The sequence below is a fragment of the Antechinus flavipes genome, chromosome 3, assembly GCF_016432865.1.
Source record: "Antechinus flavipes isolate AdamAnt ecotype Samford, QLD, Australia chromosome 3, AdamAnt_v2, whole genome shotgun sequence".
NCBI classification, from domain to species: domain Eukaryota; kingdom Metazoa; phylum Chordata; class Mammalia; order Dasyuromorphia; family Dasyuridae; genus Antechinus; species Antechinus flavipes.
This window is the reverse complement of record NC_067400.1, coordinates 557,453,323-557,472,960: the sequence shown is the minus strand read 5'-3', so window position 1 is coordinate 557,472,960 and position 19,638 is coordinate 557,453,323. Positions and strand designations below refer to the sequence as shown.

General features: G+C 34.4%; 1 protein-coding gene across 1 annotated transcript; it reads left to right on the top strand.

Annotated features, from left to right (window-relative positions):
* The first annotated feature begins 11,996 nt into the window (after positions 1–11,996).
* On the top strand, positions 11,997–12,968 carry LOC127557490 (olfactory receptor 52P1-like). The gene has a single exon (XM_051990802.1). It carries the CDS (start codon positions 11,997–11,999, stop codon positions 12,966–12,968), a length of 972 nt encoding a protein of 323 aa, XP_051846762.1.
* The last annotated feature ends 6,670 nt before the right edge of the window (positions 12,969–19,638 follow it).

Here is a 19,638-nt window from a genome sequence, read left to right as displayed (position 1 = left end):
ATAATTATCTATTAGATGTGAGATAATGGCTCTATAAGCATATACTTAGATAATATGGCAATGTGAAGGCTCTCTTCATGATTGGCACCTGCTGAATGGGTAATACTGTGGTAAAGACTGGAGGGTGAGGGAGAGAAGTCAGTCTCACTTGGCTGCAGGAAGAGGAGGAGAGAGGCTGTAGAATCCGGACTCCAGAATCCAGGATGCATCTTTGGTAAATCGCATGGCAGCTTACCTACCTCTTTCACTTCTTCCTCTAAAGACCAAGAACTTTCATTTATCCTGACTCTGAGATCCTGAGGCTCTCCAGGAAGCTAGTCTGGACATTATATTAAAACACTAAAGAAGCCATCCCAAAGACAGATAAAACAATATGCAAACTTGATTTGGAGATGCTTGAGATGGGAATTGGGAAACTCTCTGAAGGCAGGAACACAGAGCTGGATTCAATGAGCAGGGAGCTGGGGGATCCATTTGCTTTGGGGACTTAGACCCCTGAGGCTTTTATACGGTTGCCACAAGGACAGCCCAATACAAGCATTGCCTAAACTTCTCCAATACGAATGTTCTTTCGACTTTGATCTTCTGATCTTAGTCCAGATTTAGCTAACATTTTCTATTCCATTTCATAAGATAGGTCTGCATTCACCCTTTAAAGTTGTGCTGCACTCTAAGGAGTTGAAAGTTACAGAATACCGAGAAGAATTATGATATATACAAAAATGAATAATTTCTTGATAGATGGAAGCAGTCTTTCTTTCTTCCCACAGGAGAGTAAAAGGATGTTGCAAAATCAACTTTCCATTTTCAATCTAGCTATTGTGGCTGGGGCTGGAATTGTTATATCTTCTGTTTTTTGGTAGGTAGATATGGGTTTTATATGGGGCAGAGAGAGTAACTGAGTTATTTTATATAGCAGTGAGCCACTTCTTTCCAAAAGGCCCAAGTCTTTCATCTCAGAGTCACTGGGATGAAGGACATGCCACAGAAATTTAGAGGTAAGAAACTGACCTTTGTCAGTGATTCTATACCTGGGAATTTACAGGTGGTCAAATGGGTAGAATCCTCACCTCAAACCCCAACTTCCACTCACAAGCAATGAAATTCGTTCTAGGCCAAAGACTTATTATGGTAGATTAGGCAAACTACTGTCCCCTGCTAGTATGGAAAGGTAAAAGGAAATCAACCCTTTGCCCATGCATGTTGCCTTGGGTCATCCATTAGGCCAAACAATGACATAGATAACTGGCTCCTGGCTATTATTCCTAATGCCCCATTTCCCAGGCTCCTCATTTCTTATCAGACTTTGAGCAGGGTTATATGTAGATATAAATATATCTATGTGCAAATCTAACCTGCTTGAGGGAAGTGGGGGGAAGGAGAAAGGCAGAAAAAAATAAATAAAAAGTGCATAACAGAAAGCAAAAGAAAACATATTAGAAAGCAAATAACAAATAAAGATGGACAGTTTTGGAATGGAAAATTTATTTGGAATATTTATTGGAAATTTATTGATACATATTTTGAATCCTCTTTTTTGTTTGCTATGTACATAACAATATTTTTCTTTTACCACTTTTTTCTTTTTTATTCTTTTTTTTACTTTCAATTTAAATTTCAATTTAAAAAAATAAGAAAAATTTAAACACAAGAGAAACTGGCATTGTTTGCCATTTCTTTCTCCAATGTGTCCCCATTTTATTGCTGAGGAACTGAGGTAAATAGGGGCTAAGTGACTTACTGAGGCCAGATTTGAAATCAGTTTTTCCTGATGCCAAGCTGAATGCTTTATCTACTGTTTTGTTGTTGTTTTGTTTTGTTTTCCACCTAGATGCCCCAGGAAATGATAGGTATATAGAAAAACTGATATTAGATAAAGTATTAAGTTAATATTACTATGTACTATGCACTTTGTTGATTGCTGAAAATTCAAATACAAGCAAAAAGCCAAAAGTACCTGCCTTCAATCTTACATTCTAATATAGAAAGACAACATAGAAAGGGGATGGGCAAAGGAGTCAAAGCAAATCAATATGGTATGGAAATGATCAGAAATGTGGCAGGAACTTTAGCTCAAAGCAAGGTAAAGGAAAAAGCTGAACTAGCAGCCTGGAATCCAAGATATGCAGTTCAAATTTTTCCTGAAAGGAACAGGGAAGAGGGGAGAGAGAAGAGAGAGATGTAGATGGTAATTACATTGGAAGCAACATGATATGGTAATGACAGAGAAGGATGAAAGTATTAATTTGATTCTTATGGAGCAAAAGGTGAAAGGGGATTGGAGTGGTGGAGAAAGAAGGGAAACAATGAGAAGACAAAGGATATGGGAAAGAGTCCTAGAATAAATGATTGGATTCTCAGTTTGGTCAGCTCTAATGATCTAGATAGAGCTTGTAAATTGAATTTGCATCTAACTACTCACCTATCACGTAGCTTGACATAGAACTTTTTTAAAAACCAAATTTATTATTTATTTTTAACATTCATTAAAAAATGTGTTCTGAATTCTGTTGGAATCCTTACTAACTGCTAAGTAATTAGAGTTGATCTAATCTTACAAGAAGTTGTTTTGGCCAGAACCTGAAACAAGGTACTAAGTAGAACTAATCAAGACAAGGCTTGTGTTCCCACCTTTACTCAAGGGAGTCCACACCTTAAAGCTCTTTGGGCCAGAGAGCACTATGGGAGAAAACCCATAATCCCATTCTTTCAGAAGGTTCACATATAAGGTGAGACAGCCATTCCAGAATACACTTTTTCCTCTTGGCTGGCTGATCGCGCTGGACTCGAGAGGAACGACTCTGGTGCAGAGAACACTTTTGACGGATTCCAGGGGAGCTACGCCAGAAGCCCTCTCTCCGCGGCAAGTTGGTGGCTGGGCTCCCCAGAGGGAGATAAGAGAGACCTTCCATCTCTGTCTTGGTTGGAGGCAGAAGAAAGCAGAGGCAGAGGCTGAAGGACAGAACCTTTGGATTTGGAGACATCCGAAGGGCTCCAAGCCTCTAAACTGGCTGCGCTCTGAGAAGAACAAACTCCAACATTTGAACTCTTAACAGAATTCTATTCTTCCTTCTTATCCTTCTCACAACTATTGAGAAGGCAAGAAATATGATCTTAATTTTACAAAAAATCATGCAAATTATATTTCCATATTAGCTATGTTGCAAAAAAAGCAAGAAAAATAAAGTGGAAACAATATGGTTTAATTTGCAGCCAGACTACATCAGGTTTTTCTCTAGGACAATTTTCATTATAAGTCTTTTGTAATTGTCTTGGGTCATGTATTGATGAGAAGAACTTAGTCATTCACAGCAGATCATCACAAAATAGAGCTGATATTGTGTACAATGCTCTCTTGGTTCTGTTTATTTTAGTATGCATCACTTTATACATGAATTCCTTTGGTTTTCTTTAATCATCCAGATCCTCATTTCTTATAGAATGATATATATTCTTATAGCATTAATATTTTATTCAATTATATGCCATAACTCTATCAGTCATTCCCCCATTAATACATACCTCCACAATTTCCAAGTCCTTGTCACCATAAATAAAAGAGCTGCTGTAAATATATTTGTAAATATAGGTCTTCTATCCTTTTCTTTAATCTCTTTGGGATATATAACTAGAGAAAAAGAAGAGTAAAAATGACCTATATTTATAAAACTATTATCGTCTACACAGGACTAATGTGAAAATCATTACTTTGGTAATAAAATGGAGGCCATCATTCAAGTGAATCTCTTGGAATAACTGGCTTGGCCTGAGGTGGAAGAAGAAAAATGTGTGTGTTGTGGAAGGAGGTTTGGGAGAAGAAGAGGAAGTAGCCACGACTGGGTTCCTGAATTTTCAGTATCAGGGGAACCTTATTATGTGAATGTAGCAGCATGTAAAAGGGAACTCCAATGTTTGGAAAGTCCTGGGAGACTCCATAGTGCAGGGGAATGGCTTCTCAGAAATATATTTTTTCACGTTTGATGACATAACCAATTATTTTTTTTCACAGACTTTCCCTTTTCCACATCATGCTCCGTACAGGTGACATATCTATATCATTGCTCTACTCAATAAACTTTAGTAAAAAAGTTCCTAACATTTATATAACACATACTATGTGCCAGCTTCTATGATAATCACTTCCTTATTATTATCTCAGCTGCTTCTCACAACCACCAATTTTTATTTCTATTTTACATATGAGGAACTTGAAGCAAATAGAGATCAAGTGGCTTGACCAGGATCACACAGCTGGTAAGTATCTGAGGTCAAATTTAAATTTAAATCTTATTGACTAGACCTAGTGCTCTATCCACTGTGCCTCCCAGCCACCACCCAACAGATTCTTATTACTTCTAAGATCAAATAGAACTTCTTTTGATATTCAAAGTTCATCACAACATGCTTCCTACAGTCATTTCAAGCCTTAGATCTTACTCTTTGGTACCTACTCTTGTTTGCCCAAACTCTCCTTTTATGTAGCATGTAATTTATGGAACCACTGACATCATCCTTCGATGATACAAAATTTCCTAAACCATTTCTACCAGGGTTCTCTGTCAAGAATTCCCATAGAACTAGAAATCATTGATACTAGAGTATTGGGAATAGTATTGGGAATAGCCAGAATCAGTCTTGTCTTGTCTTGTCTCTAGGGACAGTTCCTGAATTTGCACTGGGCCTGAAGGAGAAAGTCCTTTGAGAACTATCACCAGCTACTCCACCCACTATCTGCTTACATTTCTGTCTCCTTCCTCCTGGTTCTACCTAACTTTCTGCCTGGCTTCTCTGAAAATGATACTTGGGACCCTATAAAATCTGAGACTAACACTTATAAAGTTTCAGATCAAGAAATAAGAGTGTGGAGTTATCTAAAGTGGGATTTAAAGTAAGGACAAAAGAGTTTCATCTAGGGAAGCACAGACCTCCCCATCAGGAAAGAAACAATTCCAAGGGGTAAGTAAAGTAGGAGTGGTGGGCATTCAGACTTTGGAATGATAATACTGGGGCTATGGGAGATAATTGAGGGTGCCTGATATCTTATAAGGACATCTAGAAAGTTATCTGACAAGATATTCATAGATATCTTTTGGTTCCAAATAGCCCTGATTTTTTTCCCAAAGAATATTTTCTCAATCACATCAAATCAATAAAATCCATTGTTGAGATTTTCAGTGCAGAGGCAATAATAGCCATTGAAATATCAATAGAGAAAAAAGCGTGGAGAATAGTAAAAATGGTGGCAATCAGCTTAGAAGAATGTAGTAATAGAATCATAGATTTGAAAGGCACTTTTGAGGTCATGTGGTCTATCTCCTCCCTCTTAACATGAACCAAGTTCTGGATCTTCAGAGGAAAGTGAATTTTAACTGAATTTGAAAAGAATGGAAACACAAAAGAAGAAGAGCATGGAAGATGTGGAAGTACAAAGATATTCTCTAGGTGAACTCAGAAATTAGACTTGAAAAGAAGGGGTTGATGCAGGAAAATAATGAAAGACATAGTAGGTAGAAAATATAGGAGTCAGAAAACAGTCATTATATATAATTGGCCAAATAGTTCTGAAATTTTTCCTCTAGGCTATAAGAGAGACATTATATCTTTCTAAGTAGGGAGGCAGTTGGAAAGACTGAGCAAAGTTTCCTTCTATTAAATCTCCAGTGAAGATGAAGGAATCCAATGGAGAAACTGCAGAATGTTTCAGAAACAATTTCATGAATTGAAACCAGGGAGGGGTTACACATTAAAGGTTTGTGAGCATTTGAGTAAAAATACAGAATATAAAGAAATGGAAAATATTAGGGGGGTTTGAAAAGAGCAGTGTGGGTCATAATTGAACATGATCCAAATTAATATGGAATGGAAGAAAAGTTGGATTAAGAGAGGGCAGATAGTGAGAAAAGAAGCCCAGAGAAAAGAAAACCAGGAATGTCACAAAGGAATTATGTATGTAAGGAAGCTAAGACTCTATTGAGCTTCAGCCACCCTATGTCTGTTCTATTCCTGCCCAATGTCAAGCATAATTCTCCCTTCACATATCAGTTACTTTCTGACCATCTTCTTTTTCAACTATATCTGGCTTTTTGGTTTAGTTTAATTCCAGGGACTAGAGCAAGGGAATCTGATCTTTTAAGTATCTAAACCCTGAAGAGTGGAATCTTAGAGGAAGATTTTAAAGAAATCTCAAAAATCAATTACTTTAACTTACATTTGACTTGGAATAGCAATGATGGATAGTAGAAGGAACATTGGATTTGGAGCCAGGGAAGCTTAGAATTCCAGTGTCGATGCTTAGTCTGGGATGTTTGATAAATCATTTTAACCTTTCCTCTACCATAAAATGAAAATAATAAAAATATATACTTCATAAATAATTTTGTGGATGAAAGAAAATAATATATGCAAAATGCTTGTCAACTTAAAATATTCTATAAGTGCTAACCATCATCATCATCATCATTGTCATTTTTATTGTTATTAAACATTCTAGTTATCCCATTAAAAAAAAAAGATACTGAGGTAAGAGGTAAGAATGACAATACTTATTCTTGATAAAAAAAAAAAAAAACAAAAAAAAGTTAGCCATCATTATTATACTTTTTTTCCCTGACTATTAATCATCTCTTTAATGATATGTTATAGATTTTTTTTTCCAAAATTAATAGCAACTTAGGACTTTATCACTTTAATTTATTCCAATTTTTAAAGATTATCTTTTTCCTACCCCATGATTTTTTTCATTGATTATTGCCTGGTAGTCAGGAATTACAAAGAATTACAAGATTTCAGAGTCAGAAGAAACCTCCAGGATTATGGACTCTAGCATCTATATGTGACTTAAAATTCTTCCAAACTATTTCAATCAAATGGTTATTTAGTCTAACTTAAAGGCTGACAGTGAAAAGGAACCCACAATTTCCCACTGAAACTCATTATCTTTTGGAGAACTATGATTATTAAGCAAGTTTTTTCCTGATATAGACCTTAAATCTGTATTTCTTTACTTACTGGTATCAATTATGTCTTCTGGTACCAAGAAGAACAAGTCTATTCCCTTTTCACATTAGCCTCTTTAAAAACTTTAAAGGAGGTATGAAGTCTCTATCAAATCTTTTCTTTTTCAGGTTAAACTTTCCCAGTTCCTTCAACTGATCATCCTGTAGATAAGAGTTTGTACCATCCTGACTGCCCTCTTCTGGATGGTATCAAAATTATCATTGTCTCTCCTAAAATTTTGTATCCAAAAATGAACATAACTATTCAGATGTAATCTGATTAGATCAAAGAAGCTGCTTCTTAACACTATGCTTCTATTAAACCAGTTTAAGATTGACTGTATTTTCTGCCAGTTATATCATATTAGTGATTCCTGAATCACTAGTGATCCATTGATCACAATGGATCAACACACAATTGAAGTTGTGATCTGTTAATACTCCTATATATTCTGGAGACCAAATACTAGTTAAATCTCTCCAACCTTGTCCTTGTTGAATTTAGTTGTTTTTTATCCAAGTTTATGTCTCCCCCATGGATCTGACTTTTGAAAATAAATGTACTCATCATTTATATCATTGATTAAGATGAAGTCATATGTGACATGCTTATCATATTTAAAGCATGCATGCATTGTGATATGAATCATTGAAAGGAACATCTAAATGAAGTCAAAATCCTTTTGAATCTGTTTTGTAAAACACTAATGAGTAAGATGGCAGAAAATTACAAATATTATAACTTCACAAAAGAGCAACATATCAGAGGGGAAATGAATCTGTACATAATTTGATATTAGATTATACAAAGTTGAATGATCTCAAGAGCTTTTATAGATTAAACTGAAGTTCAATACCTAGATGCAAAATATAATAGATTTGTCAGCATTCTATTACATTGAATTCTCATATAGGATGATAGTGGTGCCATAATATGCAGAACCCTATATACCAGTCTATCTTATCATAAAACTATATATCGTTTCCATTTTTTTCATGTTAACATTTTTTAAATGAAAATAACATATGACATATTGAGGCTATCATTACTGAACATTTGAAAAAAAACAACAATCAGTTTTACATTTTTTTCCTTTTATTCCTTTCTTTCTCACTTCTCTTCCTTATTCCCTTCTCCCTTCCTCTCTCCCTTATTCATTATACTAATTGGCACAGAAACTTTACTCTATTCCATTTTTGGTCTGGACCAGCCTGGTATCCTAATGTTGCCAGAGGTTCATCATATTTGTGTTGGACTTAATAAGGACACTTGATTGAGTAGCCCTATTGTAGCTTAGAAGTCCTAAGCTAATCAATATTTCAACTCAGCCTCTTCCAGTAACAGCAGTGACATGTGTGCTACCCAGCAACAGACAGGGTTTTCTTGATAACTTTTAGGGAATTTCAGCTCCATAGTTACTAAATAACTGAATGGTATATGGAATACAAGAATCAGAATGGCTTTATCTTCAAGTCATGTCAGAAAAAAATAGCATTTCCTTTATGAAAAGGTTATGAAGCTAAAAGATCAGAACATTATCATTGGTAGACTTAGATTTTAGCAAAAAACATTTGATAAATTATTCATGCCAGGTGAAGATTACTTGAAGGAACTATGAATATTTAACACAAAGAAGAAAAGCATAATAGCATCACAATATCTATCTTTGAGTATTATAAAGATTCTTTGTAGAAGGATTTGATTTGCTCAATTTATCCTCAGAGTGCAGAACTAGGTATAGTAGATAGATATTTCAAGAAAACAAGTTTAAATTATATGTTGAAATAAATGTTCTGGCAATCAGAACTATCAGGGAAAACATGTTGAATGAGATATCATAGGAGATAGTGGGTCTCTCCTTATTAGAAGCCTTCAAGCAAAATTTGAATAAACATTCAAGAATGTAATTCAAGAAGCTATGGGGGATGAAGATAAGTTCCAAGTATATGTTCTACTTGAGGGACTCTGGGGTCCCTTGGAAGCTGAAAATCTTTTAATTTCTTGCTGTTTGTTGATTAGGGAAAAAGATGTGATGAAATACAAACCAACTCTAAAGGCTGTTTTCTAACAAGTTATATCTCTTAGAAATATATTAGGATTATATAATACTCTGATAAATGCAAACACCAAGGAAATTTATTTAATATCCTCTGAAAATGATATCAAATAAGATATTTTACTCATTAAAGATGTTTGCCATTATCTTGAAGAATGTACTGTACAGATGTGGAAAGGAAGAACAATTCCCTATTAACAGAAAAAAGTTTCCATCTGCTGCTCTTTGAATTTTGACATTAACTGAATTAATCAAGGCCCCAAATGCATTAAAATTTCTGTAATCTGATACTCAAAAGATATCAACATAGTAATCAATCTAAGCAAAATTAAATGCGTCTACAATGCACATGCTCTACTAAATATTCATTTATATGTACAGTTTATTTAATCAATCAGTACGTGTATCTTCTTTTTTTAAATTAAAGCTTTTTATTTGCAAAACATATGCAATGTAATTTTTCAACACTGATCCTTGCAAAACCTTCTGTTCCGAATTTTCCCTTTTTCTTTCTACTTCCCACTTCATCCCCTAGATGGAAGATAGTCCAATACATGTTGAATATGTTAAAATACATATTAATTCTCTAGAATTAACTCTAGAGAATCAATTCTCCATATATTTTAGAAATGATGCCTTTATCAGAACCTTTGAATGTAAAAATGTTTTCCCAGTTTATTGCTTCTGTTCTAATTGTGTCTGCATTGGTTTTGTTTGTACAAAAACTTTTTTCACTTAATCTCAGTACAGGTATTTTGATGAGACACTGGTGATGAACAACTAGTTGAAGGCAGAAACAAATGACATGTAGAAAGTGAAAGAGACCACAATTTGGAAAATACACAGTGCTTTCAAAAATCTTAAACTACTCTCTCACTCTAGAATCCAACTTTACAAGTCAAATCAGTTGAATTCAACACACTTTCTGTGTTGAATCCATATACTGATGGATATTTAGGAGGAGGTACTAGGAAGATGAAAACAAAAGCAGAACAATCTCTATCCTTAAAGAACTCTATTCTATTTGAGAGATACAATATTTACACAGATAAGTAAGTACAAACTACTGTATATATCAAGAAATTTCAATAGGAATAGTATACTAACAAGTGGGGGAGAAGGAAAGATTTCATGTAAGAAGTGGCACACACACTGTACTTTGAAGTTAAAGATTTTATGATGTTGAGACGAGGAGGAGAGAATGTGTTTCAGACATGGGGAACTATTTATGCAAAGATGAGATCATAGCTAGAATGTCATATTTAGTGAATATCCAATTGGCCTGTTGGACTGTCACAGAAAGAGCAGGGAAAATAACAGAAGGCCTTAAATTCCAGACTGAGGATTTGCCTTTTCTTCTAGTTTACTCAGGGTGTCTAGTATTTCTGAGCAGGAGAGCAACATATTTAGATGTACCTTAGGAAAATTACTTTGGCAGTCATGTGGATGGTAAATTAGATAGGAGAAATACTAGAGAAAAAGAGTATAATTAAAAGATAATTACAGTAGTTCAGGGGAGAGATAACTAGAAGCTAAACTATGGCAGTGATGAAAGAAGGATTCTTTTGGTGATGCAATATAGCTTTAAGTTACTAATTATCAAAATTTTTCCAAGAATCAGAATTTCAGGAAAAGTAAATCCTGGTTGTTAATAGGATGGGACATATTAACTGACTAGAAAATGAACAAGAACAAGGAATAAAATATGGACAGTCTTAGACTTAAAATTGTATTCATATAATTTTTTTATTCATATAATTTTTAAAGACTTTAAAATGCAAGCCAAATTTTGAGTAGATCCTCTCTGTGAGATTAACTTGGATGACATGGACAGTAATTTGAAAAATACTGAAGCACAGCACCACAGAATAAATCACCCAATTTGCCTTTATTAAGGTTCCACACAAGATACTGTGCTAGGCCCTGGGGATGCAAATACTAAAAAATGAAACACTCCCAACTCTCAAGGAGGTTAGATTCTTTGATTGGGAGGGGAATCTACTACCTATGTGGGCAGGAAATAATTCATGAAAACAAAAAAGCTCTCTATTAGTTAATAGCAAAGTAGCAGGCAAAAATAATTTGTAAAAAAGTCTTAGTGCTTTTAATTCTGAATTAATAAATATAGTGCCCCCAAAGGAAGAATGCAATCATTCTATTTTACTCATTTCAATTCAATTCAAATCATTAAGTATTTATTATGCATGTGTTAGCATATCAGATATTGTATTCAATGCTGAGGACACAAAGATGAAAGTGAAAAAGTCCTTGTCCTCAAAGAGCTTCTATTCTATTGGGAAGAAACAACATAAAGATCAATGCGAATAAACAAAGTAAATACATATATTGTATAAAATAATGTAATATATTCATGGAACTTTCGATTTAGACTAGAAGGGACCTCATTGATCATCAAGTCCAATCCATTCATTTTGCATACATAGAAACTGAGGTTTGGGTAAACTGATGTCACATGGAGAGGAGTGAAGCGATGGAATATAAAATGTCAACACCATCAAATTAATGTACAGCTTTACCTAATATGCCATGACTACCTAAGTACATTGGCTTAATTTGAGTCTCCCCTTAGTTCAAGGACTCCTCAGCAGAAAAGTCTCTGTCACCCTACTCAGACTAGGAACTTCCTCCATCTATGGGCAATTTATATTTTTACACAACAGGGAATACCTGAAGTAAGCTCATTAATGGCATATCTCCCTCAGCAAGTTAAGGGCTCCACAAGAGAATAATGTCTCCCTTATCACACCTAGGTCCCTGAGTTTTAGATCATACCTCCTCCAAAAGACCAAGTTGTCCTTGAAAAGAATTCATATTTCCTCCTTCTTCTTTATCCCACTTCAGGAACAAACAACAACCACCAGTCTTCTATGCCTCCACACAGAAGTGACTTCAGTACCACTAATACTTACTAATCCATCCTAGCATGCTGATCTCCAACCATTCTGGTGCTATGACCTTCACATTGTTGGGCATCCCTGGTCTAGAGGCCCAGCATTTATGGCTCTCCATACCCTTCTCAACCATGTTTATTGTCATCCTCATGGGCAATGGTAGCATTCTTTTTCTGGTAGCAACAGAGTCTTCCCTTCAAACACCCATGTACTTTCTTCTGGCCCTGCTGATGGTATCTGACTTGGTATCTACCTTGGCTGTGCTCCCCAAGCTCCTCTGCCTCTTCTGGTTTGGTGCCCATGACATTAGCATTAAAGGATGCCTTGCTCAGATGTTCTTCATCCATTGTACATCTGTGGTACGTTCTGCCCTCCTTGTGGCAATGGCCTTTGACCGTTATGTGGCAGTTTGTGAGCCACTCCGTTACAATACCATATTGAACTACACTGTGGCAGGGCAGTTAGCACTGACAGCCCTTGCAAAAGGAATGGTTCTCATCTTGCCAATGCCATTACTGCTCCAGAGGCTGACCTTCTGCAGGGCAGTCATTCCTCATACCTACTGTGACCACATGGCTATTGTGAAGATGGCTTGTAGTCATACCAAGCCTAACCGTATTTATGGATTGTTTGTAATCCTCCTGGTAGTAGGTTTTGACCTCCTGCTTATTGGAGTCTCTTATATACTGATTCTACATGCTGTGTTGCGCCTATCTTCCCGAGATGCCATTCTAAAGGCACTTAATACCTGCTCAGCTCACTTCTTTGTAATTCTCATTACTTATGTACCTGCACTTTTCTCATCTATCATTCACCGCATGGGCCCCATTATACCTCCTCATGCACACATCTTAATTGCTAATCTATACCTACTTATGCCCTCATTATTCAACCCTATTATCTATGGAATTAAGATGAAGGAGATTCGGTACAAAATGGCAAAGTGTCTGTGTAGGAGGGATGCTCTGGCCATCAACCCAGGACACAAAGATGGGAATGAATAACCAAGTTGGGTCTTTGGCAGCATTTATCCTGATGCCTTTGCCATACTTCAACTCTGGAAGCAAATCTTAACAAATCACTCCTATACATGTAAGTCTCTTTCATAAATGGAAACTATATAAGCTTCTAACATTTACATTTTTTAAATGATTCTTTATCTGAATTGGCTTAGTCTGTCTTCTGTTGTGTTTATAACATAGGATGAGCTCTAACCAGCCTCTGATTTAAATTGGAAGTAGTACTACTAAGGATCACATAGCTAGTAACTATCTAGATTTGACCAGATTTGAACTCAGCAAGATGAGTCTTCCTGATTCCAAGTTCAGTGCTTTATCCACATATCATATAACTACCTATGCATGACTTTAAAAATTACAAATGAAAGTATGAAAGAAATATCTAATAATATTAAACATAATGCAATATGAATAGTAATTACTAAAAGATGAGTAAAGTATTCAAATCTAAATGAAACCTTAATAATTTCATATTAAAATATAGATAGTTCAATTACTACCATAGAAACAACAGATGATTTCACTAAAAGAAATAATGAAAATGAGACAACTATGTAGCACAGAGAATGGGGTGTAAGACTTGAAATCAAGAAGACCTGAATTTAAATCCTGCCTCAGACCTTATTACCTATGTGATCCTAAATATATTACTTCTTTTAATATATTCCCCAGTGTCCATATCTATAAAATAGGGATAATAATAATGTCTATTCCATAGGATTGTTGTGAAAACAGAATGAATTTACATGTATAAAGCCCTTTGCCAATCTTGAAGCATTGTAAAACAATTAGCTATCATTATTATCCTTATTATTAACATCTCAAAACTTTTTGTTACACAAAGTTGCATGATAAAAGCATTAAGATTTCAATATGATGTCATCAATGCAGGAAACGCTTTTGCCAATTATAACACAATATCCTCTCAAAATTAAATTAATCATTTTAAAATAAGAAAAATAGTGTCTATTGAAAACCACATTGTAGCATTATTTGTAATTGCTAAAAAAAAAAAAAAAGAACTATCTTCAATAAATTCAGAGGTAAAGCAAGTATGTCCATTGTCATCACTATTATTTGAATAATTTAAAAAATTCTAACTATAACAATTACAGTAAAAAGAAATTCAGAAAATAAGCAAAGCCAAAGAGACATATTTTTCTTCTTTTTTTTTCTTTCTTTCTTTTTTTTTTTTTTTGCATGTAAGTAAACTAGTGATTTACTTAGAGAATCTTAACTATCTTAAAGGAGCAAGATATAAAATAATTCACAAAACTCATTAGTTTTTTTTCTGTATATTACTAACAGAATTCTACAAGAAATGATCAAAAAAAAAAAAGAAACATCATTTAAAATAACTACAAAAGGCATTGAGAGGCCAGCTACAACATTAAGGAATTATATATTTTTAAAATTTGCTTGATCAGATCAGATATTTTATTGGTCTAGAAAGATCACAAAAAGGAACTTCCTTTTTAACTGTAGATTAACATAATTTTTGCAAGGGACAAATGTCAAAGTATATAAAAATTCTAAAAGGAGGAACTAAAAGTTATCAAAAACATGCAAAAATTTAAGATCACGAATAATATAATAAATTAAAACTTAAACAGTTCTGAGCTTTCACCTCATACCCAATGGATTGTCAATTACAGAACAGGAAAATGACAATGGTTAGAGGGGCTATAGAAAGATATGCATACCAATGTACTGTTTATGGAGCTGTGAGGAGATACATGCAATATGGAAAGTCATTTGAACTTATAAACCCAAAACTTACAAAGTCCAAAGGGGCTTAAGAAAAAGGATAAGGATCCATATATACATACATATTTATGGCAATATTTTTTGTTTGTTGTAGCATAGAACTGGAACCAAAATGGTGAGTGGATAAATAAACTATGGTATAGAATGAAATTTTATAGTGTCATAGGAATGCAAAAAGGTAAGATTCAGAGAAACCTAAAGGAAAACAATTGGAAAAACAATGCAATGACCAGTTTTAAATCTAGAACACTGATAAAATAATTTCCCCAAATTTTGGTAGAAAAATGAGAGATTTGAGGTTCATTTTCAGCCATAGATAATATAAATTTGGTTAATAAACATTTATTGTTTATTATCTGTCAATGCTGGGGAAACAGGGATACACTTACTATTTTCTCTCTCTCTCTCTCTCTTTCTCTCTCTCTCTCTCTCTCTGTGTGTGTGTGTGTGTGTGTTTGTACATGTGTCTGTCTGTCTCCTTTATTTCTTAACCTTTTTGCCATTGCCTTTCCCTTTCCCTCATGTTGGAAATATAATCACACTGATGGGCTTGATCTTACTGCTAATTAATGAGGGAGCCTTGATCTGCTTTACTTCAAACCCAGACCACCAATCTTAGCCAGCCTAATGTCCCCTTCTCTATACCAGGGGTTACCATATTGGCATCGGATTTTATATGGTTATTTTGGCTTAGTATTCTGTAGCCCAGAATTCCAAAGCTTAAGTGATCCACCAGCCTCACAAATTTTTCAGTATCAGATATTATAAAAATCACCATGATTTTCAAAGATCATTACTAGTGGCCCAGAAATCAAATGGGATCACAGAGCCAATGTGGAAAAACTGGGACACTAATGCATTATTTGTAGAGTTACGAAATAATCTAAATATTCTGAAGAACAAATTGGAACCATGCCCCAAAAGCTATAAAACTGTATATGCCCTTTGATCTAGTAGTTTCACTACTGGATCTATATTCCAAAGATAGCATAAAAGAGGGGGAAAGATGAACATATATAAAAATGTGTGTAGCAGCCCTCTTTGTAGTGACAAGGAACTGGAAGCTAAGTGGATGCCAAACAATGAGAGAATGGCTGAATAAGTTATGGTATATGAATGTAATGGATTATTCTTGTTCTATAAGAAATGATGAACAGACTGATTTTAGAAAATCCTGGAAAGACTTACATGAACTGATGCTGAGTTAAGTGAGTAGAAACAGGAGAATAATGTATACAGTAACAGCAAAATTAAGTGATGATCTACTATGATAGACTTATCTCTTCTCAAGAATGTAGTGATATAAGACAATTCCAATATATTTAGATGGAAAATGACATCTGAATCCAGAGAGAAAACTATGAAGACTGAAGCATGGCATTTTCATTACTTTTTGTTTGTTTTTTTTTTCTTTCTCATGTTTTTTGTCTTTTGGTTTAACTTTTCTTGCACAATATGACAAATATAGAAGTATAAAATATATAAATAAGAAAGATTAAAGAGTTAAACTGTGTCAAATTGCTTGCTTTCTTAAGGAGGGAGAAAGGAAGCAGGAAGGGTGAAAAAATTGGCAAATAAAATCTTACATAAATAAATGTTGAAATTATTTTACATGTATTTGGGGGAAAATGCTATTGAGAAAAAAAGAATAACAGAATCAGAGAATTTAGGTCCTCAGAGCAATGTGACACAGTGTATCTGACAAAAACTTATTTTTATGATATTCCCAACTCCAAAGTAACTACTACCCAGGCAATTATTTAGAACTTTGAAAAAGTTTACTTTTTATTTTTTCCCAATCATGTTCTAATGTCTCCATGCTCTAGTCTATTTTTGTGCATTGAAGAAAATTGGCAATCTCATACTTGAAACTATTTAAGCATCTTCTTTTCTTTTTTCTTTCCTTTTCTTTTTTCCTTTTTCTTTCTTTCTTTCTTTCTTTCTTTCTTTCTTTCTTTCTTTCTTTCTTTCTTTCTTTCTTTCTTTCTTTCTTTCTTTCTTCCTTTTTTTTTTGTTGCTGAGGCAATTGGGATTAAGTGATTTGGCCAGGGACACACAGCTAGGAAGTTTTAAGTGTTTGAGGTCTGATTTGAACCCAAGTCCTCCTGACTTCAGGGCTGTGCTCCATCCACTGCACCATCTACTTGCCCCAAAGCATCTTCTTTTCTTCAGGCTAAATTACATCTAGCATCTTTTCAAGTTTGCTTACCACTTTTCTATAATCAGCTTGTTCATCATTTTTATAAAACAATAATCTTCCATTAACCTTCATATACCACAATTTATTCAGCCATTTCCCAATTTATGGAAATCCATTCCTTTTCTAATTCTTGGCTACCACAAAAAGAGCAGCTACAAACATTTTTGCACATGTGGGTCCTTTTCCCTTCTTTATGATTTCATTGGGACACAGACCCAGAAATGGCACTGCTTGGTCAAAGGATATGCAGAATTTTGTAGCCTTTTGAGTATAGATTCAGATTGCTCTCTAGAATGGATGGATCATTTCACAATAATTCATCATTTCACATTTCACATTTCACATTTCAAAATGATTAATAGAAGATAAAGTAGTGAGTGAAGTGGGTGAAAAAAACACTAATAGGAGAGGGGGGAGTGTGATAGAAGATAAGGTAGTGGGTGGGGTGGTTGAAAATATGACTACAGACAAGGTGGAAAGAGAGAACAAAAGTATATACAGGAGAGAAATTGGATGGAAGGAAATACAGAGCTGGTAATAATAACTGTTAATGTGAATGGGATAAACTCTCCTATAAAACATAAACACTTAGCAGAGTGAATTAAAAAAACAGAATTCTACAATTTGTTCTTTACAAGAAACCCATTTGACATAGAGAGATACAACGAGATTAAAGGTAAAAGGTTGGAATAGAATTTATTATGCTTTAGGTGAAGTAAAAAAGCAGGAGCAATAATTCTGATCTCAGATAAAGCAAAAGTAAAAATAGATCTTAAAAAATGATAAGGAGGGAAAATACAACTTGGTAAAGAGTACCATAAATAATGAAGTAGTACTAATATTAAATGTGTATGCACCGAGTGGTAGTGCAGGCAAATTCCCAGAGAATATTTTAAACCAATTACAGGAAGAAATAGACAACAAAACTATTCTAGTGTGGGACCTCAACTTTCCCTTCTCAGAATCAGACAAATCTAACCGCAAAATAAACAAGAAAGAAACTGGGGAGGTTAATAGGATCCTAGATATGATGGACCTCTGGAGAAAATTGAATAGGAGCAGAAAGGAATACACCTTTTCCTCTGCGGTACATGGTACCTTAACAAAAAGTGATCATGTATTAGGGAATAATCCCCTCACATAATCAAATGCAAAAAGACAGAAATAACAAATGCTTCCTTTTTACCATAATGCAATAAAAATAATCTTCAATAATGGATCCGAGAAAGATAGGCTGAAAACCAACTGAAAATTCAATAATATAATTCTAAAGAATGACTGGATCAAACAATAAATCACAGAAACAACCTATAATTTCATCCAATAAAGTGAGGATAATGAGACAACATACCAAAATCTATAGAATGAAGCCAAAGCAATCCAGAGAGGAAATTTTATATCTCTAAATAGCTACATAAATAAAATAGAGAAAGAGGAAATCAATGAATTATGAATATAACTAAAAAAGCTAGAAAAAGAACAAATTAAAAAACCCAAATAAATACCAAATTAGAAATTTTGAAACTCAAAAGAGAGATTAATAAATAGAAATGAAGAAAACTATTGAATTAATAACCAAAACTTAGAGTTGATTTTATGAAAAAAAACTAACAAAATAGATAATCCTTTGGCTAATTTGATCAGAAAAAGAAAAGAAAACAAAAAACAAAAAACAAATCACCAGTATCAAAAATGAAAGAGAGGAATTTACCACTAATAAAAAAGAAGTTCCTTTTTTTTTTTTTTTCCTTTTTTTTTTTTTTTTAAATTTTTTATTTAATAATTACATTATATTGACACTCATTTCTGTTCCGATTTTTTTTTCCCCTCCCTCCCTCCACCCCCTCCCCTAGATGGCAAGCAGTCCTTTATATGTTGGATATGTTGCAGTATATCCTAGATACAATATATGTTTGCAGAACCGAACAGTTCTCTTGTTGCGTAGGGAGAATTGGATTCAGAAGGTATAAATAATCCAGGAAGAAAAACAAAAATGCAGATAGTTCACATTCGTTTCCCAGTGTTCTTTCTTTGGGTGTAGCTGCTTTTGACCGTCATTTATCAATTGAAACTCAGGTCTCTTTGTCAAAGAAATCCACTTCCATCAAAATATGTCCTCATACAATATCGTTGTCGAAGTGTATAATGATCTCCTGGTTCTGCTCATTTCACTTAGCATCAGTTCATGTAGGTCTCTCCAAGCCTCTCTGTATTCATCCTGCTGGTCATTTCTTACAGAACAATAATATTCCATAACATTCATATACCACAATTTACCCAGCCATTCTCCAATTGATGGGCATCCATTCATTTTCCAGTTTCTAGCCACTACAAACAGGGCTGCTACAAACATTTTGGCACATACAGGTCCCTTTCCCTTCTTTAGTATTTCTTTGGGATATAAGCCCAGTAGAAACACTGCTGGATCAAAGGATATGCACATTTTGATAATTTTTTGGGCATAATTCCAGATTGCTCTCCAGAATGGTTGGATTCGTTCACAACTCCACCAACAATGCATTAGTGTCCCAGTTTTCCCGCATCCCCTCCAACATTCATCATTATTTTTTCCTGTCATCTTAGCCAATCTGACAGGTGTGTAGTGGTATCTCAGAGTTGTCTTAATTTGCATTTCTCTGATCAATAATGATTTGGAACACTCTTTCATATGAGTGGTAATAGTTTCAA